At 38.0% G+C, this 19,223-nt stretch overlaps 1 protein-coding gene across 1 annotated transcript in view; it reads left to right on the forward strand.

Moving 5' to 3' along the window:
• The window catches only part of LOC145978096 (uncharacterized), a 132,129-nt gene that overhangs the window by 110,388 nt on the left and 2,518 nt on the right, over window positions 1–19,223 (forward strand). The window contains exons 10-12 of the mRNA XM_083110537.1: window positions 9,477–9,679; window positions 11,232–11,364; window positions 16,106–16,180. Of these exons, the coding sequence (XP_082966663.1) occupies window positions 9,477–9,679; window positions 11,232–11,364; window positions 16,106–16,180 (411 nt within the window). The remainder of the gene's footprint in view (window positions 1–9,476; window positions 9,680–11,231; window positions 11,365–16,105; window positions 16,181–19,223) is intronic.

Genomic DNA, 19,223 nt, shown 5'->3' on the forward strand with positions numbered 1-19,223 from the left:
CACGAATCGTGAAGTTTCGATCCGTCTCCACTAACGCAGACCCAATTTTCACGTTTTCGTCACTTACTGGGGCATTACCAGACCAAGGCATGTCGGACACACTTTCGCATCCTTCTTTGAAAGCTCTTACCCACCTTGCTACTGTTCAGTACGGTAATGCATATTCACTGCAAGCCTGTTGCAGTCCATGGTGACACTGTTTTGCTGTGTGACCTCTAACACATTCAATTTTTAACCATCTCCGCTGTTCCTGCTTCTTAAACATTGTGATTGCACTCCGTGACTGCTCGCTCACAACCGCTCTGTTCTTGTTGCACTGCACATGGGCATGGAGGGGGGAAAAGTGAGTTCATTTACTCTGAGGGAGGGTACGCATGTATGGTATAAACAACATTGCCTGGCTCCGTTGCGTGATGTTGCTATAACATAGTTGCCACTACTAAAAAATCAGCCCTTGTACATACAGACATACACAAGACCGAAAGTTAAATCAAGCACACATTTTAAAATGTGTTCTTAAAACATTTAATTTATTAATTAATACAAGATATGTCGAAAAATAATTAATTCTTGTGTCCAAGTGCCTTTCCTATAGAAGGCTCAGACAGTAACAGCATGAATAACTATGTAACATTGAAATACCCTCTGACAATAAAGTTCGGTGAATGATCCTGAATATCGAAAGTAGACGAATTCTTAATGAAACCTATCTTACTGTCCTTCGAAGTAGTCCCCTCGCATGGCTATGCACCGTTGAGAACGGCTGTACATATCCTGGAAACTTTTAGAAAAGTCTTCTTTCGGGATGGTGTTCAAGACCCTCGTCACGTTCCGTTGCATGTCCGGGATATCCTCAAATCTCTGACCTTTCAAAGTGATTTTGAGGCGTTGGAAGAGAAAGAAATCTGGAGGATTCAGATCCAAATTTCTTGCAATGCATTGCTACAGAGGTTGAGAGCTGGTGTGTGAGGTACGACCCTGAAACGAAACGCCAAAGCATATAATGGCGTTCTCCTGCATCACCCTGTCGCAAGAAGGTCAAGGCGTAAAAATCACGCATCAAGACGATGCTTATCACTTTCTTTGATAGTGATGGCATGATCCACAAGGAATTCCTGCTGGAGGGAACAACAATTTTTCCACCTTTGCCTTCTTGCAACAGGGTGATGCAGGAGAACGCCATTCCATGCTTTGGCGTTTCGTTTCAAGGTCGTACCTCACACACCAGCTCTCATCCTCTGTAGCAATGCATTGCAAGAAATTTGGATCTGAATCTTCCAGATTTTTCTCTTCCCAAGCCTCAAAATTGCTTTGAAAGGTCAGAGATTTGAGGATATTCCTGGCATCCAACGGAACGTGACGAGGGTCTTGAACACCATCCCGAAAGAAGACTTTTCTAAAAGTTTCCAGGACATGTACAGCTGTTCTCAACGGTGCATAGCCATGCGAGGGGACTACTTCGAAGGACAGTAAGATAGGTTTCATTAAGAATTCTCTACTTTCGATATTCAGGATCATTCACCGAACTTTATTGTCAGAGGTTGTATATATGGCTTACTCTACCGTATCACTATAGATTTTATAGTTCAGTTAGCAAACAGTGCAAAAAATTATAATGGCATGTTTATTATTCGTATTTAATGATGCATGTTATACATATAACATACCAACATTAAAAAACACACACAATACCCTTTATTTTTCAAAAAAGGCAATGAAAATTTCTGTAAGTAAACTCAATATATATATATATATATATATATATATATTTATTTTTAAAGTAATTTAGAACTGATTTTGAAAATTCAGGTGCCAGATGAAAATTTTCGGATGACCAGAGGCTATGTATTTGTATACCCCTGTATATAAATTTTCTTGCTGCTGTGATGGTGCCAGCAGAAAAGTTCTGTAGATAATGTTTTTAAAAAATGTGTCTCCACGACACTTTAATTTAATTTAATTATTTGGTTCCTGAGTAGTTGCAGTAGTATTACAGTTCTCTTTGTAGAAATCATTTTTGTAATAGTTTTCATTAATATTGACTATATCTTCTTCTCTTCTAGGAGACAGTTCTTCAGATACAGAATCCGGAGAGATATTGTTTTGTAATGACAGTGATAATGAGAAAAATACTGCAAGCAAAAACGTGCAGCTTTCCCTTCCTCCACCTCGGGCCATAAGGAAGCATGGTCAACTCTCCCCCCTCCCCTTCTTGCGGGAGTACGTTGCACATGACTCGCGGGTCTGCGCAGGTTGTTTTGCTCGTGGTTCCACTATATACTAACTAAATTTGACCTTCTAAACACGAATCTGTTGTTACAATGCCGCGGACACGTGTAAAAATTCACAGGTAGCCCCACGAACTATGCACGGATAGCCTCACGAACCATTTCCGGCAAGGTTAGGTTAGGCAAGCATAATTTTATAAAAGTCATGGATTATCTAACAAAAAAGAATCATAAATTAATTATATGTGGAGATTTAAATTTTGATTTTTTAAGCATACCCATACTAAAAAAATGAATAACTTATTAAAACAATTCAATTTAAACGCTATAATTGACAAACCAACTAGGATTACAATTACTTTTCAAACTTGTATAGATCAAATAATCACTAATATTACTAAAAGTGATTGCATATCAAGTATAGGTGAAGCTGGATTGTCTGACCATTCGTATCAGAAACTTGAAATTAATAATCTTAACTTTAAAACTCACAAAAATAAAATCAATAAGGATTTTATATATACCAATAAAAGAAATTTTAGTATGGAACATATTAATTATTTTAACCAACTCTTAAAATCTGAAACGTGGGAAGATGTGTACAGAGCTCAATCTGTCAACGACATGTTTAATGCCTTCATAAACATATTCCAGTACAACTTTGAATTAGCCTTTCCTGCCAAACCATATAGAAATAAGCAATCTCCAATTAAAAAATGGGTAACGCAAGGAATTAGAATATCATGTGAAAAGAAAAAATGTTGGGTAACAGTTGTATAAGCTGGAGACACATTAAACTCGTTTATTTTCAAATAAAAATCATTGCTACTTACCTCATATGCATAGCAGAACATTTTTCAAGCTGGGGATAACTTTTTTTCCATGAAAAAAGCGTAATTTTTAAGATTATAATTATTTATTGGTCGTTGCTAATTCGGCGGGCCAAATCTTGACTCACGTTGTATATCGTCAGCTGATATGCAGTGTCCTCAGCTGATAAGGTTAGGTTAGGTTCTATTAGCACTCATTTCACCCCTAAATATGTGCTTCATCGAAAAAATTCCTCAGTACGTTCAATTACACATATCCGGACAACATCGGTTTTTCTCGATTTACTCCTTCAGGAAATTTTTCCTCGCTTTGGGATTTACGTTGTTGAATTCCTTATAAAATAAGCTTTCCAACGATATATGACACGTATTCCTTAGGAAAAGGACGTAAACTAGAGTCTTACCTTAAATTGCAAAAAAAAAACCCGCTCACACGTCATCTTGTAAAACTACACTGACAGGGGGTTACATAATTGAACGCACGGAACATTTGATTCACATAGTCGACGGTAATGGCAGCACGAGCTATCGTACAACGGAGATGCATGAATGACGAAAAATACCTTACTTACAGGCCAAATAAGTTGCACGATTTGAAAAAAACAATTTCCCCGGCTTCAGAAAGTCCTCAAGAACGCAATTCCGTAAGTACTTTCTCGTCTTTTCTCCTGTAAATTTGAAGAAATCCGTCTCCGACTTATGCAACTGTTACCAAATGTTGTATAGACTTAGTAAAGTAAATGCCAACCCTTATTTTAAAGAGTATTTTAGATCCTATAAGAAAACTTACAAACAGGTAATTGCTGCTGCAAAGAAATATGAATATGATAAATTAATTGCCACCTCAAATAATAAAAGTAGAGCTGTGTGGAATATTATTAAACAAGAATCTGGAATGATATATGATAAACCTGCAATTAATAAAATACTAGTAGCAAATGAAGAAATAACTCAACCCAAAAATATAGCTGAAAACTTAATTTCCTTGTTTATAAATCAAATTGATAAATTAATCCAACAACTCCCTGCACATAAAAAAAGATATCAAGGAATTAAAACTAAGGTACTACTTTACTATACCAGAGACACCTGTCAATGATTTATTTCGCTTTTTTTACATTGCTAACGTACTATTCTGCATTGCGGAACATTTATTTAGGTGAAATAATGAATTTCTAACGAAAATAATGTATATTTCTTACATTGACGAGTACTTACTGTTCTTCCTTATTTCCACACAATATGGCGTTAGATTACCCGTTCATCGCGCGTTGTGCCAGTGTTTCAGTGTTTTGTCGATTTGGAGTGTGCATGCAGTGTTGCAACCTTGTTCATCGAAAAATACCTAAATTTAAAAAAATAATTAAAAACACCACGAAATTTTTTCACGAAAAGAAGTTCAATTTTTGACATAAAGAGTAATTATTAAACCATTGATTATTATTATTAAGCCCCAAAAACCATCATGGGGACGAGGTATGCCTACTAGGTTAGGTTAGGCCTGTTGGGTTAGGTTCCATTAGCACTCCTTTCGTTCAATTTAGCATATACGGACAACGACACGTCATCTAACAGCGAAAAGACTGCGTGGGTTGAAACACTGACTACGGCGTTTACGTCATCAAACACATGAAACATTGTGCTCTCATGCAGAAATTAAATGGCGGCAGCAGCATAGCGCATCGGAAAGAGATTTTCGTAGAAAACCACATGCATTCACATTAAAATGGATCAAAACTACATTACCGAACATCAACAACACTACAGAAAATGATTTGCGTAAGTACTTTCTCCTGTAAATTTGAAGAAATCCGTCTCTGGTATAGTAAAGTGTTACCAAAACTAATAATCACTCTATGTTCATATATCCCGTAACTGAACACGAACTTGATTCTCTCATAAATGCCCGCATGAGGAAGAAAAGTGCAGGTTATGATGAGATACCAGATGCTATAATTAAAAAATGTTCCCCCAATATCTTAAAAGTGCTTACCTTTTTATGTAACGAATCTTTTAGAGCTGGAGTTTTCCCAGACAAGCTTAAATTATCAAGAGTTATACCTATTTATAAAAAGGGTGACACCTCAAGTATTGATAATTATAGACCAATATCTCTATTATCATGGTTAGATAAAACCCTAGAAGGACTAATGCATAAAAGATTGAAAGACTTGCTTACAAAATTTAATATAATTACGTCTAGTCAGCATGGATTCATAGAAAATAAGTTACAGAAACTGCACGTTATGAATTTATTTCTAACATTTTACATTCAATGGATTCAAAATTAAATACTGTAAATATTTTCTGTGACCTTTTAAAAGCCTTTGACTGTGTTAACCATAAAATACTAATTGAGAAATTATATAAGTATGGGATTAGAGGCACAGCCAACGATTGGTTTAAATCATATCTATCAAAAAGAATGCAGTATGTTGAAGTTACTCATAATGCTAGTCATTATCAATCAAATGTTTTGCCTCTAAAACATGGTGTACCCCAAGATTTCCATTTTGGGACCCTTACTTTTTCTTACCTTTATTAATGATCTTCCAGCTAATATTAACGACTCCAATATAATTCTCTTTGCTGACGATACTCATATCATAACTAAGCATGGTGACATGTGCCAATTGGAAATTATAACTAATAAAGTACTAACCAACTTGACACAAATCTTAAAACAAATAGTAGCGTACATTCGTATGGAATGGGGAAGAAAGATGACATTCATTATGAAAGCCACAGGACATCTAATTTTAATAAGAGTGTTTACTTTATTGGATATAAATTGTACAACCATTTGCCTAAGAAATTGAAAGACTGTCCACTCAACATATTTAAAAATCAACTTAAAAGTATGCTTATATATCATTGTTTTTATTCGGTTGTGGAATTTTTTCAAATCAAATTTGATTAATTATCAATTGTTATCTACATTTTGCATTAGTAATGTATAATACGTATACCGTGTGAGGCACCTTAAAGTACCACCTGAAATAGCGAAGAAACCAGAAACAGTAGCGATGTGAGGTTTGCGGGAAACAATAATATCAAATGGGGCTCGTAAATCGGAGGTATGGGGTGTGTCGAAAATTATCGACAAATGGGGCATCTGGAGCAAAGTCATATTTTTTTAAATGGAACGATATACAATAACATGCATAATATAAAAGAGCACACGCAGAGAAACACAACGCCGTTGGTCTCGTGCATCTACTGCACATAGGAACGAAGATATGGCCATGTGAAAATATGTAAACAAACTAACAAGTGGCCACTTGACCGTCAGTACCACGGCATGTAAGACTTCTCAGGTGCCTGACAGAACTGCCTTTACGCAGAGCAAGTTTTGATAGCAGGTCCACGAGATCGTGTTAGTTCATAGCAAGCAGTCGTAGTGGTAAGAGCGAAGATTATGGTGTTTACAAACATAGAAAAAGCGCACATGATCGTGATTTATGGGGAATGCCGAAAGAATGCCTCCAAAGCCTACCGTGTGTAGGCAGAGAGATATCCGGACAGACGACAGCCATCTCGACGTCTGTTTGGTAAGTTATTTATTAAATTAAGAGACACCGGAAGTGTAACACCACGAGCACGTGTGCGGAACAAGCCAACTACAGGTGAGGCAGGTGCAACAAATGTTCTCGCTGCTGTTGCTGTGAATCTGCACGTTAGCTCCCGTGAAATTGCCAGGGATTCTGGGATGAGTCAGCGAAGTGTATTGCGCATTCTGCACACACACAAGTTTCACCCATATCATATCTCCCTCCATCAGGAACTTCACGGGAATGATTTTGTGGACCGTGTTCGGTTTTGCACATGGTTGTTATGACACGACACACCCGATTTGTCACGTATCCTCTTCACTGACGAGGCAACTTTTACCAATCATGGAAATGTCAACCTAAGGAACATGCACTATTGGTCGGTGACAAATCCACATTTGCTTCGCCAAGTGGAACGCCAGCGCCCATGGAGTGTGAACGTGTGGTGTGGTATAGTGGGTGAACATCTCATTGGCCCTTTTTTTATATAAGGGACACTGAATGCTGACCGATACATACAGTTTTTACAACATGAACTGCCTGTACTATTGGAGGACATACCACTTCAGACAAGGAGGGACATGTGGTACCAACATGATGGGTGCCCAGCTCACAGTGTAAGATGCGCTACAGCATGTGTGGAAAATACATTTCCAAATCGTTGGATTGGACGTGGAGGGCCTGTCAAATGGTCGGCTCGTTCCCCAGATTTGACACCGTTAGACTTTTTCCTGTGGGGAAAGCTGAAGGACATTGTCTACCGGGATGTGCCAACAACTCCAGAGGATATGCAACACCGCATTACTGCAGCCTGTAGGGACATTCCCTACGAGATGCTACATTCTGTGCAACGATCTTTGCGTGGGCGCCTCGTTGCCTGTATCGCAGCTGACGGCCACCACTTTGAACACACACTTTGACAGGTTTTCGCTTCTTACGCAGTGGTTCTTCGACATACTGTCATGGTCATTTTCCTTATGCTGTAACTGTCAAATACATGGTGCTGACGATGTCTACTGTATTTTTTCTTCCTTTAACACGTTCTGTCTTCATCTTGTCCAATGGCTTCCGACATCTCATACTTGTACATGCTGTGGTACTGACGGTCAAGTGGGCCACTTGTTAGTTTGTTTACATATTTTCACATGGCCATATCTTCGTTCCTATGTGCAGTAGATGCATGAGACCAACGGCGTTGTGTTTCTCTGCGTGTGCTCTTTTATATTATGCATGTTATTGTATATCGTTCCATTTAAAAAAATATGACTTTGCTCCAGATGCCCCATTTGTCGATATTTTTCGACCCACCCCATACCTCCGATTTACGAGCCCCATTTGATATTATTGTTTCCCGCAAACCTCACATTGCTACTGTTTCTGGTTTCTTCGCTATTTCAGGTGGTACTTTTAGGTGCCTCACGTGGTATAATACATTGTAATGTCATATAACATTTCCTATACCAATCTTGTAATTAGTGTTACATGTATGGTTCTTACAGGAAATAAATCTATCTATCTATCATAGTTAAAATTTTGTTCGTAAAACTGAGAAAAAGCTTTTCTTAAAAAAGAAAAATTCAACTTACATCAGCTTTTTTCACGGTTTCCAGACGTGTCCGCAGCATTTTAACAACAGATTCGTGATTAGAAGGCCAAATTTAGATAGTATACCAAATATTAACGAAATTAGAGACATTCTCTATATTCTACATTCGCTCCCAAAATAATACAATTATGGAGAGAATTTACAATACCGGAAGTATTGTTTGAAATTTTGCGGTCACATCTAGAAATTGCAAAATAAGCCGAAATAAGTGGGTCCATCAATGGACTAAACACCCTTTATTTATGAAGAAAACAACTATTTTTTGCAATGATTAGCGTTTCAAAACTTTTATGACGACCCTTAATTTTTACTATGCTTGCCTAACCTAACCTTACCGTGAATGCTTTGTGGGGCAATCATTTTTTCCACCTTATGCAAGACGGCATTTTCTAAAATAGCGAACTTCACTTGTTCACATCATCAAACATGGCTACCATAATAGTGTATCGACAATCATAGCTTTAATATGTTCACGTAATTTCGCAATTTCTGGAAGTGACCGCCAATTTTTAACTGCAGATTCTTGATTACGAGGTCGAAGTTAGCGAGTATGCGTAATTTCAAAGCAATCGGAGATTCTTCCGGTATTGTAAATTTATACCACAATCATTATTGATTTACAGTAATTCTTTATTGTTATTGCAGCAGTTTGTCCTGGTTCACTGTACAGTGTACATTTCAAGTGATGGAGAACCAACAAAAATAAGGAAGCACTTTAAAATGTATTATTTTGGATTTAAATATTTCTTCAGTGACATATCTAGCCAAAGAGCCAAAAACTTTTAGTTACTGGGAGAACTGGATATCTTTCATATACATAGTACCTGTATATTCTGGACCTTTGGGGGATACATTTTCACTTCTCCCTGCTATACAGTGTACTCTTCTGAATCCAGCGTCAGTTATGTTCCCTGCCCATGGTTTATTATAATAATCATGATCAACATATGTTTATTATTTATATTTTTAAGTACACTTTATACAGTAAACATTAAATATCTTTTATGTACACAGTACCGTAACTAATCTGATATTTCTACTGACCTAACAGCCTCCTATGCAAAGAATGGTCAAATTAGTAACGGGCTACCGTCATTTCCAGTAAAGTTGTAAAAAAGCACTGTTTTGTATGGTAACAGAAATATGCATGGTTTGTTAGTGAACCAAAAGAAGCACATTTATTGAAGTATTGAGGATACTGTATTGAAATGATAGTAAATCCATTCATTATTAACTAAAATTGTTTCTTTTTTCACTCCAGGACTGGCTGGGCTGGAGTTTCTGGAGGACCTGGACGTGTCGTTCAACTGCCTTGTGAGCCATGAGGTGCTCGCTCCAGTATCCCAGCTGCCAGCCCTCCTTTGCCTTTCCCTCAAGGGGAATCCTCTCAGCTTCCACCCTCGTCACCGCCTCAAAGCAGCAGCCTACGTCCACCCTGGAGCTGCTTCCAATAAGGTGAGCAAGGTGAGAAGTCGTTTCTAATATGTTTGCTTATAATGATGTCTCAGGTGGTGGTGACCCTCCATACCCCTGTGAGAAAGTGGGAAATTTTGCATGTTTCTTTGAAGCTTATATTGTATGAGATCAATTTTCTGTTTTTTTAACTTGTAACTTGTGGAGATGTGCTATACTTAAATAATGAGTGGTTTTATGTGGTACTATTTATTGTGGTCACAGAAAGGCTAAGTGAGACCGGAACAACAGTTTAAAGTGGGATCGGAACCACTATACAGTTCACAGGTATCGAACCAAGCTTCACCATTATTAAAACTGTACTGCCATCTGTAAACTGCCAAAATTCCCTACTGCCCTATGTAATGTTGCCAACAGTGCTTGTTCGCCCCCTGACTCTCGTCATCCCCTTATGATTCATCACTCCTATTCTAGTCACTCGTTCCACTCGCTGTTAAGCTTCCTGCTCCCCCATAACGGTAGTTATTCGTAAAATACCACAATATTTGCCTTCAACCGTGCATATTATTGACAAAATAAAATGAGGCCCTTAAGGGTCTGTTGCCCCTCCATCACCCATTTTTCCACTCTTGTATGTTTCTTAATTGGCACTATGTGTGATATATATTTTATTCCAACTGTGTAAATTATTTATCAATGTGTGAAAAAATAAAATAGGTCCTTGGTGGAAGTCGGCCACGTCACCCCCTCAAGGGCTAATTTGCCCTTGTTCTCATCTTTGCAATTAGCGGTAGAAACGCAATGCCAAATAACAAAAATACAACGTTCATGTTACAGAGAATGAAAAATGTGGTGTTTCATACATACATACTCCGAAGAGGTACTTCCAGTGAAACTTTGATTTTTCATTTATGTATTTTATATTCCCACATCTGAATTGTTTGGTGCCAATAAAGCTACATTGTAAAATTTTTCCAGATTGTATACTTTTATCTTTAAATACATTTCCCAGTTTTCTACACAGTAAAACAAATTATACTTAATAACGACATAATCATTTGATGAGAGCAATGTGTGCACTCAAAACATAATATACTAACTCTGATTTAACCTGGCTGATAACCCGAGAACACTTGTTTGATTCAGAACATAATCAAAAGTGCCCTGTTTTCGAATAGAGTAACACGAGTCTCAAAAGATAAAAGGTTTTGTGGTAACTCTGTTGCCTTCTAATCAAAGGAAACTGTAAAATGCCACAGTGTTCGGATCTCACTTTAAACTGTAGGTCCAGTTTCAGTTAGCCTATATGAGCATAAAGCAGAATTAAACTTTGACTGAAAAGGGAAAGCTATTCCTTGTGCATTGCACTGGACCAAAAATGAACATAGGGAGAGTGGAGAGGGGTTCCACACATTCTTGATCTCGATCATAGTGTAGTTGATGTGATCAGTATCATTTTCCTTGCTTGATTAACCACTGTACCATTGGTCTCAGTTGATACTAACACTTTAGAATTAGTGTCAAGTCTTCCCTAAAGCTTTAGAACTAAGATATATTTTGTTATGTTCTGTAATGGCTTACAGAAAATTTTATTTATGCATAGGGTAAAACTACCAGGGTCTGTAACCAGTGGAATTCGTTAGATTCATGTTTGTCAACTTTAAACATTGCAAAACAATTGTGCACATTCGGTCTTCGCGGTGGAGGTTCTGGATCAGATACTGAACCAGAGTTAGGTGAGTATTATGAAACTTCTATTCCTTTACATGTAGCAGTTTTAAATTGTAAAACTATATCACTTCACACAAATAACTTCTAACACAACATGCTGTGTGTTCCTTTCCTGCATACAGACAGGTAACATTTTTGTTCAGCATGTTGTGTTAGAAGCTATGTGTGTGAATTGATATAGTTTAAAATAATTTGTATTACCTTATATTTCACCCCTCACCCTTGCTTTACAGGCATACTTCATCATTAGAAGTCAGATTATTGTATTTTTTCCCCCCTTGGGGAAAATGCATATTTTTGATAAAATCAGAATTTTCAAATAAAAATCCGTTAAAAACTTTAAAAAATCAAAATGTGTAAATGCGAAACCTCTTTTAAAGTGAATCCCGACTACCATTTTTGTTTTTGAATACAATGTTAATAGACTGAAAATCTCAAAAAATACGAAATATTTTATGCATCCTGCCCTTCAAAACGAAGCCATTTGCTATCCACATTTACTATTCCAGCCCCTTCCGAAAAAAAAATCCTTTGTACTCCAGTGTGTTGAACATTGTTGCAACTGAGATACAAAACAACTTTTTTCTCTTTTAAATCATAGTTACCCTAACCTAACCTCATAAACTCGTGTTTATTTTCAAGGCATCACTCTGAAAGACGCGTGTGTTTAAAATGCTGTGCTTTTCTCCATGATGCATGGAAATAATATTTCAAATTATATTATTATTATTAATAGTAGTAGTAGTAGAAGTAGTAATAGTAATATTATTGTCCCAGATCTTTGACTGTGAAAAATTGGCCATTTAATTTTTTCCACAGCATTTTTCATAATATTTCACAAGCTCAAGGGGGGGGGGGGGGTTTAAACCCCGTAACACCCCCCTTGCGTACGCCACTGGACACGTGCATCGTTAGCGGGACAGAGGGGAGGACACCTCCAGTCCAGAAAAAAATATTTTGTATATAGTATAACATATTTGGTTATTGTACAGAACGTCCCCTCGCCCCGCTCACAATAACTCGGTTGTGATGCTTGTGATTGAATTATCAGTCAATGTGACATTGCTTGTATTCCTTCTTTCCTAGTAATGGTTCAGAGAGAGATTGATTTTCGACCATTTAAAGCAAGGGTTCCCAAACTTGTTTGCTTCACGGCTCCCTTAGGTTTTTCAAAACTTTACCGCGGCGCCCAGAATGTAGCCCTCTCTAACACTTGCAACGCTCAGTTACTTGTAAGATTGCTTGTCTTATGTTAAAAATTAAACACGTATTTCAAATTCAGAAAAATTTTATATGTAAAAAAAAAAGTACTAAATAAGCAGATATTTGAAACATTCATAGCATTGACTAACGATTCAGTGAAAATATCGGAACATTTCGTTGCGCCCCTGTAAACTAATCACGGTGCCCCAGGGCGCCGCGGCACACACTTTGGGAACCACCGATTTACAGCGTATAGTAACATCTGTTCGTCGTCGTCATTAACATATTTACCCGTCGTCGCCTTGTAATCGAGGGGTTCCGGTTCGAAACCCGGTGGAAGCACACAGTGGTTCGGATCCCACTTAAAACTGTAGGTCCAGTCCCGATTAGCCTTACTGTGCATAAAGTGGACTTAAAGCACCAAATCAATCAATCAGACATATTTACCATCCTTGATCTTATACATTGCACGAGACGAATCGTTCCAATTCAGATGCAGTCTCTTTTTAAGCGAGTCGCATGTGCAAATGGTAAGAAACGCCCAGGATGTGTCCTGTGTTTGTCCATGAATTGCCGCCTTCAAGCAATAAACAAGGAACACAAAATTGCGCGTTCATAACGTTGCACCCACATAACCAATTGTACTTCGTGTACCAGTAATTTTTTTAATGTTTTTTTAATAACGCAATTGGGAGTACTTACCTCTTGGACAATGTAGAGGTCGGCTGGTGAGGGCTCATCCTTTTTATTTGAGTTCGTTCTGTTTCGCTCAATCGCGAAAATGACTTTTCTTTCAAACTCCTAACAGTATTCATAGTGTACAAAACACAACACTACACTACACACACACGGCACAACACACTTGCACATCTGAAAGCCAGTGCACATACGTAAATTCACCCAACCGCTTGTCAATAAATATCTTGCTCTCGACATCGACACTAACCGCCTTTTACCCGTTGCCGCCAAAGAGCATAGGCTTTTTTGTTGTCCCGGAAAACTAACGGTACTTGATCTTTCCAAAACAAATGTTGCCCCCAGTTCTTCCACAGCAGCAGTGTTGCCAACAATTGAAACGCTGAAGTTTCTAAATCTTCAACATGCGCTAATTAAAAATCGCTGAATCAAATTTGCTGGTGAAAAATACAAAATGTATTTTTAAAAAATGCTGTGGGGAACAACTTACACCAGGTTTATTGAATGTGTGTGCGTTTATATGCACATTAAAAATGCATTTAATTTCAATTGTGATAATTTAAATGCATATATTATTTCAACTTTCTAACTTCAAAAAAGAAAATGTATGTGTAGCAAGAACACAGTTCTAGTTTTCTGAAAGTTATATTTTGTTCTTTACAATAAGCATATTCTAATAACGTAGAGAATAGTAAAAATGATTTACTAATATCAATTGATAACTTTTTTCGGTAACAACTATTTAGGCCATACGACCCCATACTATTCTGAGTATAGTTACCAGAAAAATGTGCGTTGAATTGATGTAAATGTAGTCGGCACTTTCCTTTGCAATTTAAGTTAGTGAGAGTTATTTCCTTGGCATGAAAAACGTCGGTTACTAAAGGAAGTTGCACAGTGTGAATTGCACTTAGACGCACATGCGCAAATCATATAAACTTTGAAAGATATTTTTAACTCCTGCAGACTATTTTCTAAAGAAAAGTCGCTCGTCACTATTCCATGAATTTTAGCACCCACTGGAATTTAAAATCCGCCAGGTTTAGAGACTTCTCACTAAAGATTGCAACTATGTAGCGCCGATCTTTTCGAGTCCTCCTAGACGTGCCTGTATATGCTGCGCCCTGGTGCCGAATGTAAGAAGTATTGCCGCTTGGATCAGGGTTCGCACCACAATGTTCGCACAGGGCAGTGAACACTTTCGGGGTATAGTGGCCAACAGCCCCTTAGCTGCCAGTTCACAACACACAACACAGCCATTGTGTTCATCGCAACCGTGGAACACAATGGGAGTCAGTGTTACCAACTATCTAAAAAAGTTATCAGACGTGAAAGACGTCGTATCAGACTAAATTGTGTGTGTATACTCGAACATCAAAAAAGTATTATTTCGAAGAAATATATGTGTGTGCATTTAATATGTACGAAATTTAGAACATATACATGAGTGTTCACGTGCTCATGCGAACATTATCAGGCGACGCGCCTGGCTACAATTTATTTCAAGTGTGCCCTAAATATTTTGTTGTTCTTTGTATCAAGAGTAACCTATATTTCCCCAGTTGGGTCAAGGGCATGCAGTAACTGGAAACTACAGTTGTTGCAAAGACCAAAAAAAAAAAAAACCTCCCACCAATCACCAGCATAAAAAACAAATGAGTCATAGCTCCAGGCATCAGTGAATGCAGCAGGATGGCATTATTTGTTGGTTAGCTTTTCATGTGTTATCTTTGTAAATCTATAGGAGTGCTTATGTTTGAGTGGTACTTATTTGGGAGGCAGGGGATAAAAGGAGCATTTTTCCTTCTGCATGTGACTCTTCACCCCTCAGGGTGGATGCAAGATATACAGTTGAACCTGAGTGATACATATGTCAAGGTGGAGAGAAAATAATACTTATAACTGAGAGTTACTTACAAATCAGATTTAGAAACCATATCATCATCATCCTTTGCAGTTTCCTGCCTCTGGCTGGGTGGACATAGAAGTCAAGCATCTCCATTTTTTCTTGGTCTTCCACCAATCCTCTCTTTTCACGGTGTTCTAATCTTGTACACTGTTGCCAGATACGTTCATGCAGAAACAATTCCATGTTCGAAACAAAACAACACTAGATGCAAGGCTACAAAGTGATAGACCACTTACTACGGCAGATTTCACACGAGGTCCGAAGTCATTTTGCAGCGGGTGTATATAACACATACTATGTGCCAATAATTATGCACGAGACAGAGACTTGGACAATGACAGAGAGAGACAAAAGAGATGCAGGCAGTGTAGATTAAATTTTTAAGGAGTATATTGGGGAAGACTAGAAGGGATAGAATAAGGAATGAGGAGATCCGACAGACAGTGGGTGTGGTGAAGCTTCAGGACAGGATAGATCAGGCACAGATGAGATGGTTCGGACACATGAAGAGGATGGATGCAGGAAGACTACCAGTAAGAGCTTACAAGGCACACGGAGTGGGAATAAGAACAAGGGGGAGACCAAGATGTCGGTGGAAAGGGCAGATAGCGGAGAGTGTTAGGAGAAGAGGACAAGATTGGAACACTGTGGAAAGAGAGGAATGGGGGAAGACCAGGAAAAAATGGAGAGGCTTCACTTCTATGCTGACCCAGGTGAAACGGCGAAGGCCTCTGGCATTCAAAGAAGAGAAGAATGGATTTGATTTGTTATTTTGCGTTGCTCTTCTGCCACTTTAGCTAATCGCGACGATGACAATGAGTGATGATATGCTGAAATTCATGAAGGGTCATTCACAAAGAATACTCATGTCCATGCCTGGATTTGAACCCAGGTCCCCTGGCATCATAGTGCTCATTTTTTTACCTCTTCCGCAACAGAGCCTCCACCTCGGAAAACAAGAAGACAGAGTGATGGTGAACCTCCTCCGAATGCTGGCAATGTTGGTCATCCAGGTAAGTTTTTATAAAGTAGTTCAAGGTGTATTAAGTTTAGGGTTTGCTAGCAGTGTGTGTGTGTGTTGATTTTAAAATGATCTTTACCAGTGGCGATGCTACATAAAGGGCAACTAGGGCACTGCCCCACAACAATTTTAACATAAAAAGTTCATCTGAAGAGACGATCGGTATATACGCGTAAATATTTTTTTTGTTTTTTCCCCTCAACCCCTACGTTGCTGCAACCAGACTTACAGGGTATGCACCCTGTGCGAGGTTAATATATTTCTACGTCCTGTTGGAGAGAGTAAAATCTCGGCTCTGCCCCGGAGACGTGACGTTACTGACTGATCCAAACATTTACAGCATAGGCAAGGGACGGTCCCCTCACAATGGAAAAGCGAAAAAATTCGTAGCCGTCTCTGGGCAGGGAACGAGGTGCCCTGCCCATTCATGTTTGCCTCTTTCACCGTTCAGTGTTTCCAACGCTTGGCAGGCAGTTCATTCGTTCTTCAAGCCTACAGCAATAAGATAGAAAAAAATCCCTCGCGCTTGTTCCGGCGACCTGAAAAGTTGACAACACTTTTTATTGCTCAAACTAGTCCCTCGTATTTTGAAAAACATCCTCCTTTCTTCCCATTGTAATACGGATTTGGATTTGAGTTAGTGTGTGAGTTTGCGTTGCGTTCCGTCTGTGCGTATTGGTCGCTTATGAAATAATTAGTTTTTCGCGATTTTATAGTTACTGTACGTGTTTATTTATTTGTATAATTGTGTCTGTGTTCCAGCAACTTGACATGCAGAATATCTTCGTAAGTATAAACAAACTTTTTGGGGGTACATGGCCAATGTAAAGTGTTGTAGTTTAGTTAGTCATTGATATTAGTGGATACTTGGTGAATATGACATTGAATCATGTAGAAACTTTAATATCTACGCCTTTCAATTCATTGACAATGGAAGAGAAACTGCAGTGTAACATTTTTCTAATCATTCCAGTATCTACCCAAAGTTTAGCTACTGCAAGCGTATAGGGTTCCGACGTCAGTATTAGAGTTTTTTTTTATTCATGTAATTTGTTCCATATGTTGCTGATTTTTCGTATTCCTACGTAGTGAATATTTAATGCTCATTGGAGAGATATCTTGATCAGAATGTTAATTTTATTCCAAATTGTTTGAACAATTTACTTACTCCATATCAAGGAACTCCCCTCAAAAACCTTAAAGAGGAATATAGAGGTAAACTGCCCCACCCCCTCCCCACCCAAAAGAAAAATGTGCCCTGCCTGACTGAAAAGGCACGAGCCGCCCCTGATCTTTACACTTAAATGCCCTATTGGCGAAATGCTAAAGGTAGCATTTTACAACTAGCCAAACATATTTTCAATATCTTAATATCCATATTCTCCTATCAGTTATTTTTTAATTATATATATATATATATATATATATATATATATATATATATATATATATATGAATGGCTTATTGCAGAAAGGGACCTGAGTCACTTTTGCACAATTCTGAGAAAAACATGAAAAATCGTATACGAAAGAAATGTACCGCAGTTGGCTCAAATATTCAGCATAAAGAATAGTTAATTTTGCAACCCTCAATGACCCCCCCCCCCCCCCCCCCCCGCAGTATGCTGCTAGAGACAGTGGAGATGAAAAGGTTTTGACTCCGGTACCTTTCTGCAATAAAAGTGGAAACTTTGAGAAATAAGACGAGAAATATCCTACAAACGCCCGTTTGTCGTTGCCACATAAGCTAGGTTAGGTTAGGTTATGTTATATATGCCACAGAAAATTATAGATTCATCAATAAATGACAGTGTATTGCACTTTCTGGACTTTATTGTCGTTGTTTGAAGTGCAATAATGTAGGAGCTCGTACATGCATGTTTTATTCTACATCTGAGTCTTTTTCATTGGCGCGTGTAGTGGGCCACTGAAGAATATCTTCATAGAATCCTTGACTTCGTCTGGTACATACGACAAAGCAGTTCATATGTCCTTCAATTTAGTAAGCTTGATCGGCATACGTGCAACTGGGAACGTACGTGGCGTAGGAATTACAATTCTTGCACCTTTGGACAGATAGAAGGTGTAAGACGTCAAACCTTTGATGAATTCGGAAACCTTGACAGTACCCTCATCTTCAACACAGTATTCAAAGTAATGATACTTGGAAATCTGAAAATACTGCCTATTCTTGTATGAACACATGGTAGTTTTCACAGACGCCACATTTTTTTTGTAGACATGAGGCTACCACGTTGCGAAATCAATAATGTTACTGGTGTCAATAAGTTTGACAGTATTTTTACCGCCCTGAGCTGCATTACAGATTAGCGTACACAGTTCGTACAACGCATAAATACGGCAAAGTTTATTGCAGAAAAGGACCCGAGTCAGTGACAGTGACCTTTCTGCATTAAAGTACACTTTTCACTGTGCATTTTCTTGGCTATAGTCTCGTGTGACTGACGTCCTTTCTGCACTAAAAGATGCGTCTGTAACTAGGAAAATCAAAAATACCATTAACCCCGATACCTCAAAAATGTAACTCAGGTCCCTTTCTGCAATAAGCCATTCATATATGTTTTTAATTTTACAATTGTTTCAGTTCTGTCCACTTGCCTCACCGTAGTCCTGGTGCAACTAGCCCACCCCATTTATAACAATCATTATTAAAGTAAGACATTGCTACAGATTTGTTGACAATCTTAATACATTGTCTGTTTTATATTTTGTTTATAAATATTCACTATGTTCCATATTACTTTCTGTTTATTTTCTGCTCTGACAATTTCATTTTTCAATGTGTTTGATTTATGATCTTTAATGGATTTTTGTACATTTTTTCAGACTTTTGTATTTTTCCTGGTGGTTTGTGTTTTTCGTCATTCTAAACTTTTCACATTCTTCATTCATTTTAGTACCTTTGGTTAGGGTTACTTTCTTGCTACAAGGATTCGGATTTATTTTGGTTACTTTAGGACAGGCTATGTTTAGATTGTTAATGAACAAATTCCAGATTTCATTTGTGTCAGTGAG

Source organism: Lepisma saccharinum, chromosome 24 (assembly GCF_977018435.1).
Source record: "Lepisma saccharinum chromosome 24, izLepSacc3.1, whole genome shotgun sequence".
Taxonomy (NCBI): domain Eukaryota; kingdom Metazoa; phylum Arthropoda; class Insecta; order Zygentoma; family Lepismatidae; genus Lepisma; species Lepisma saccharinum.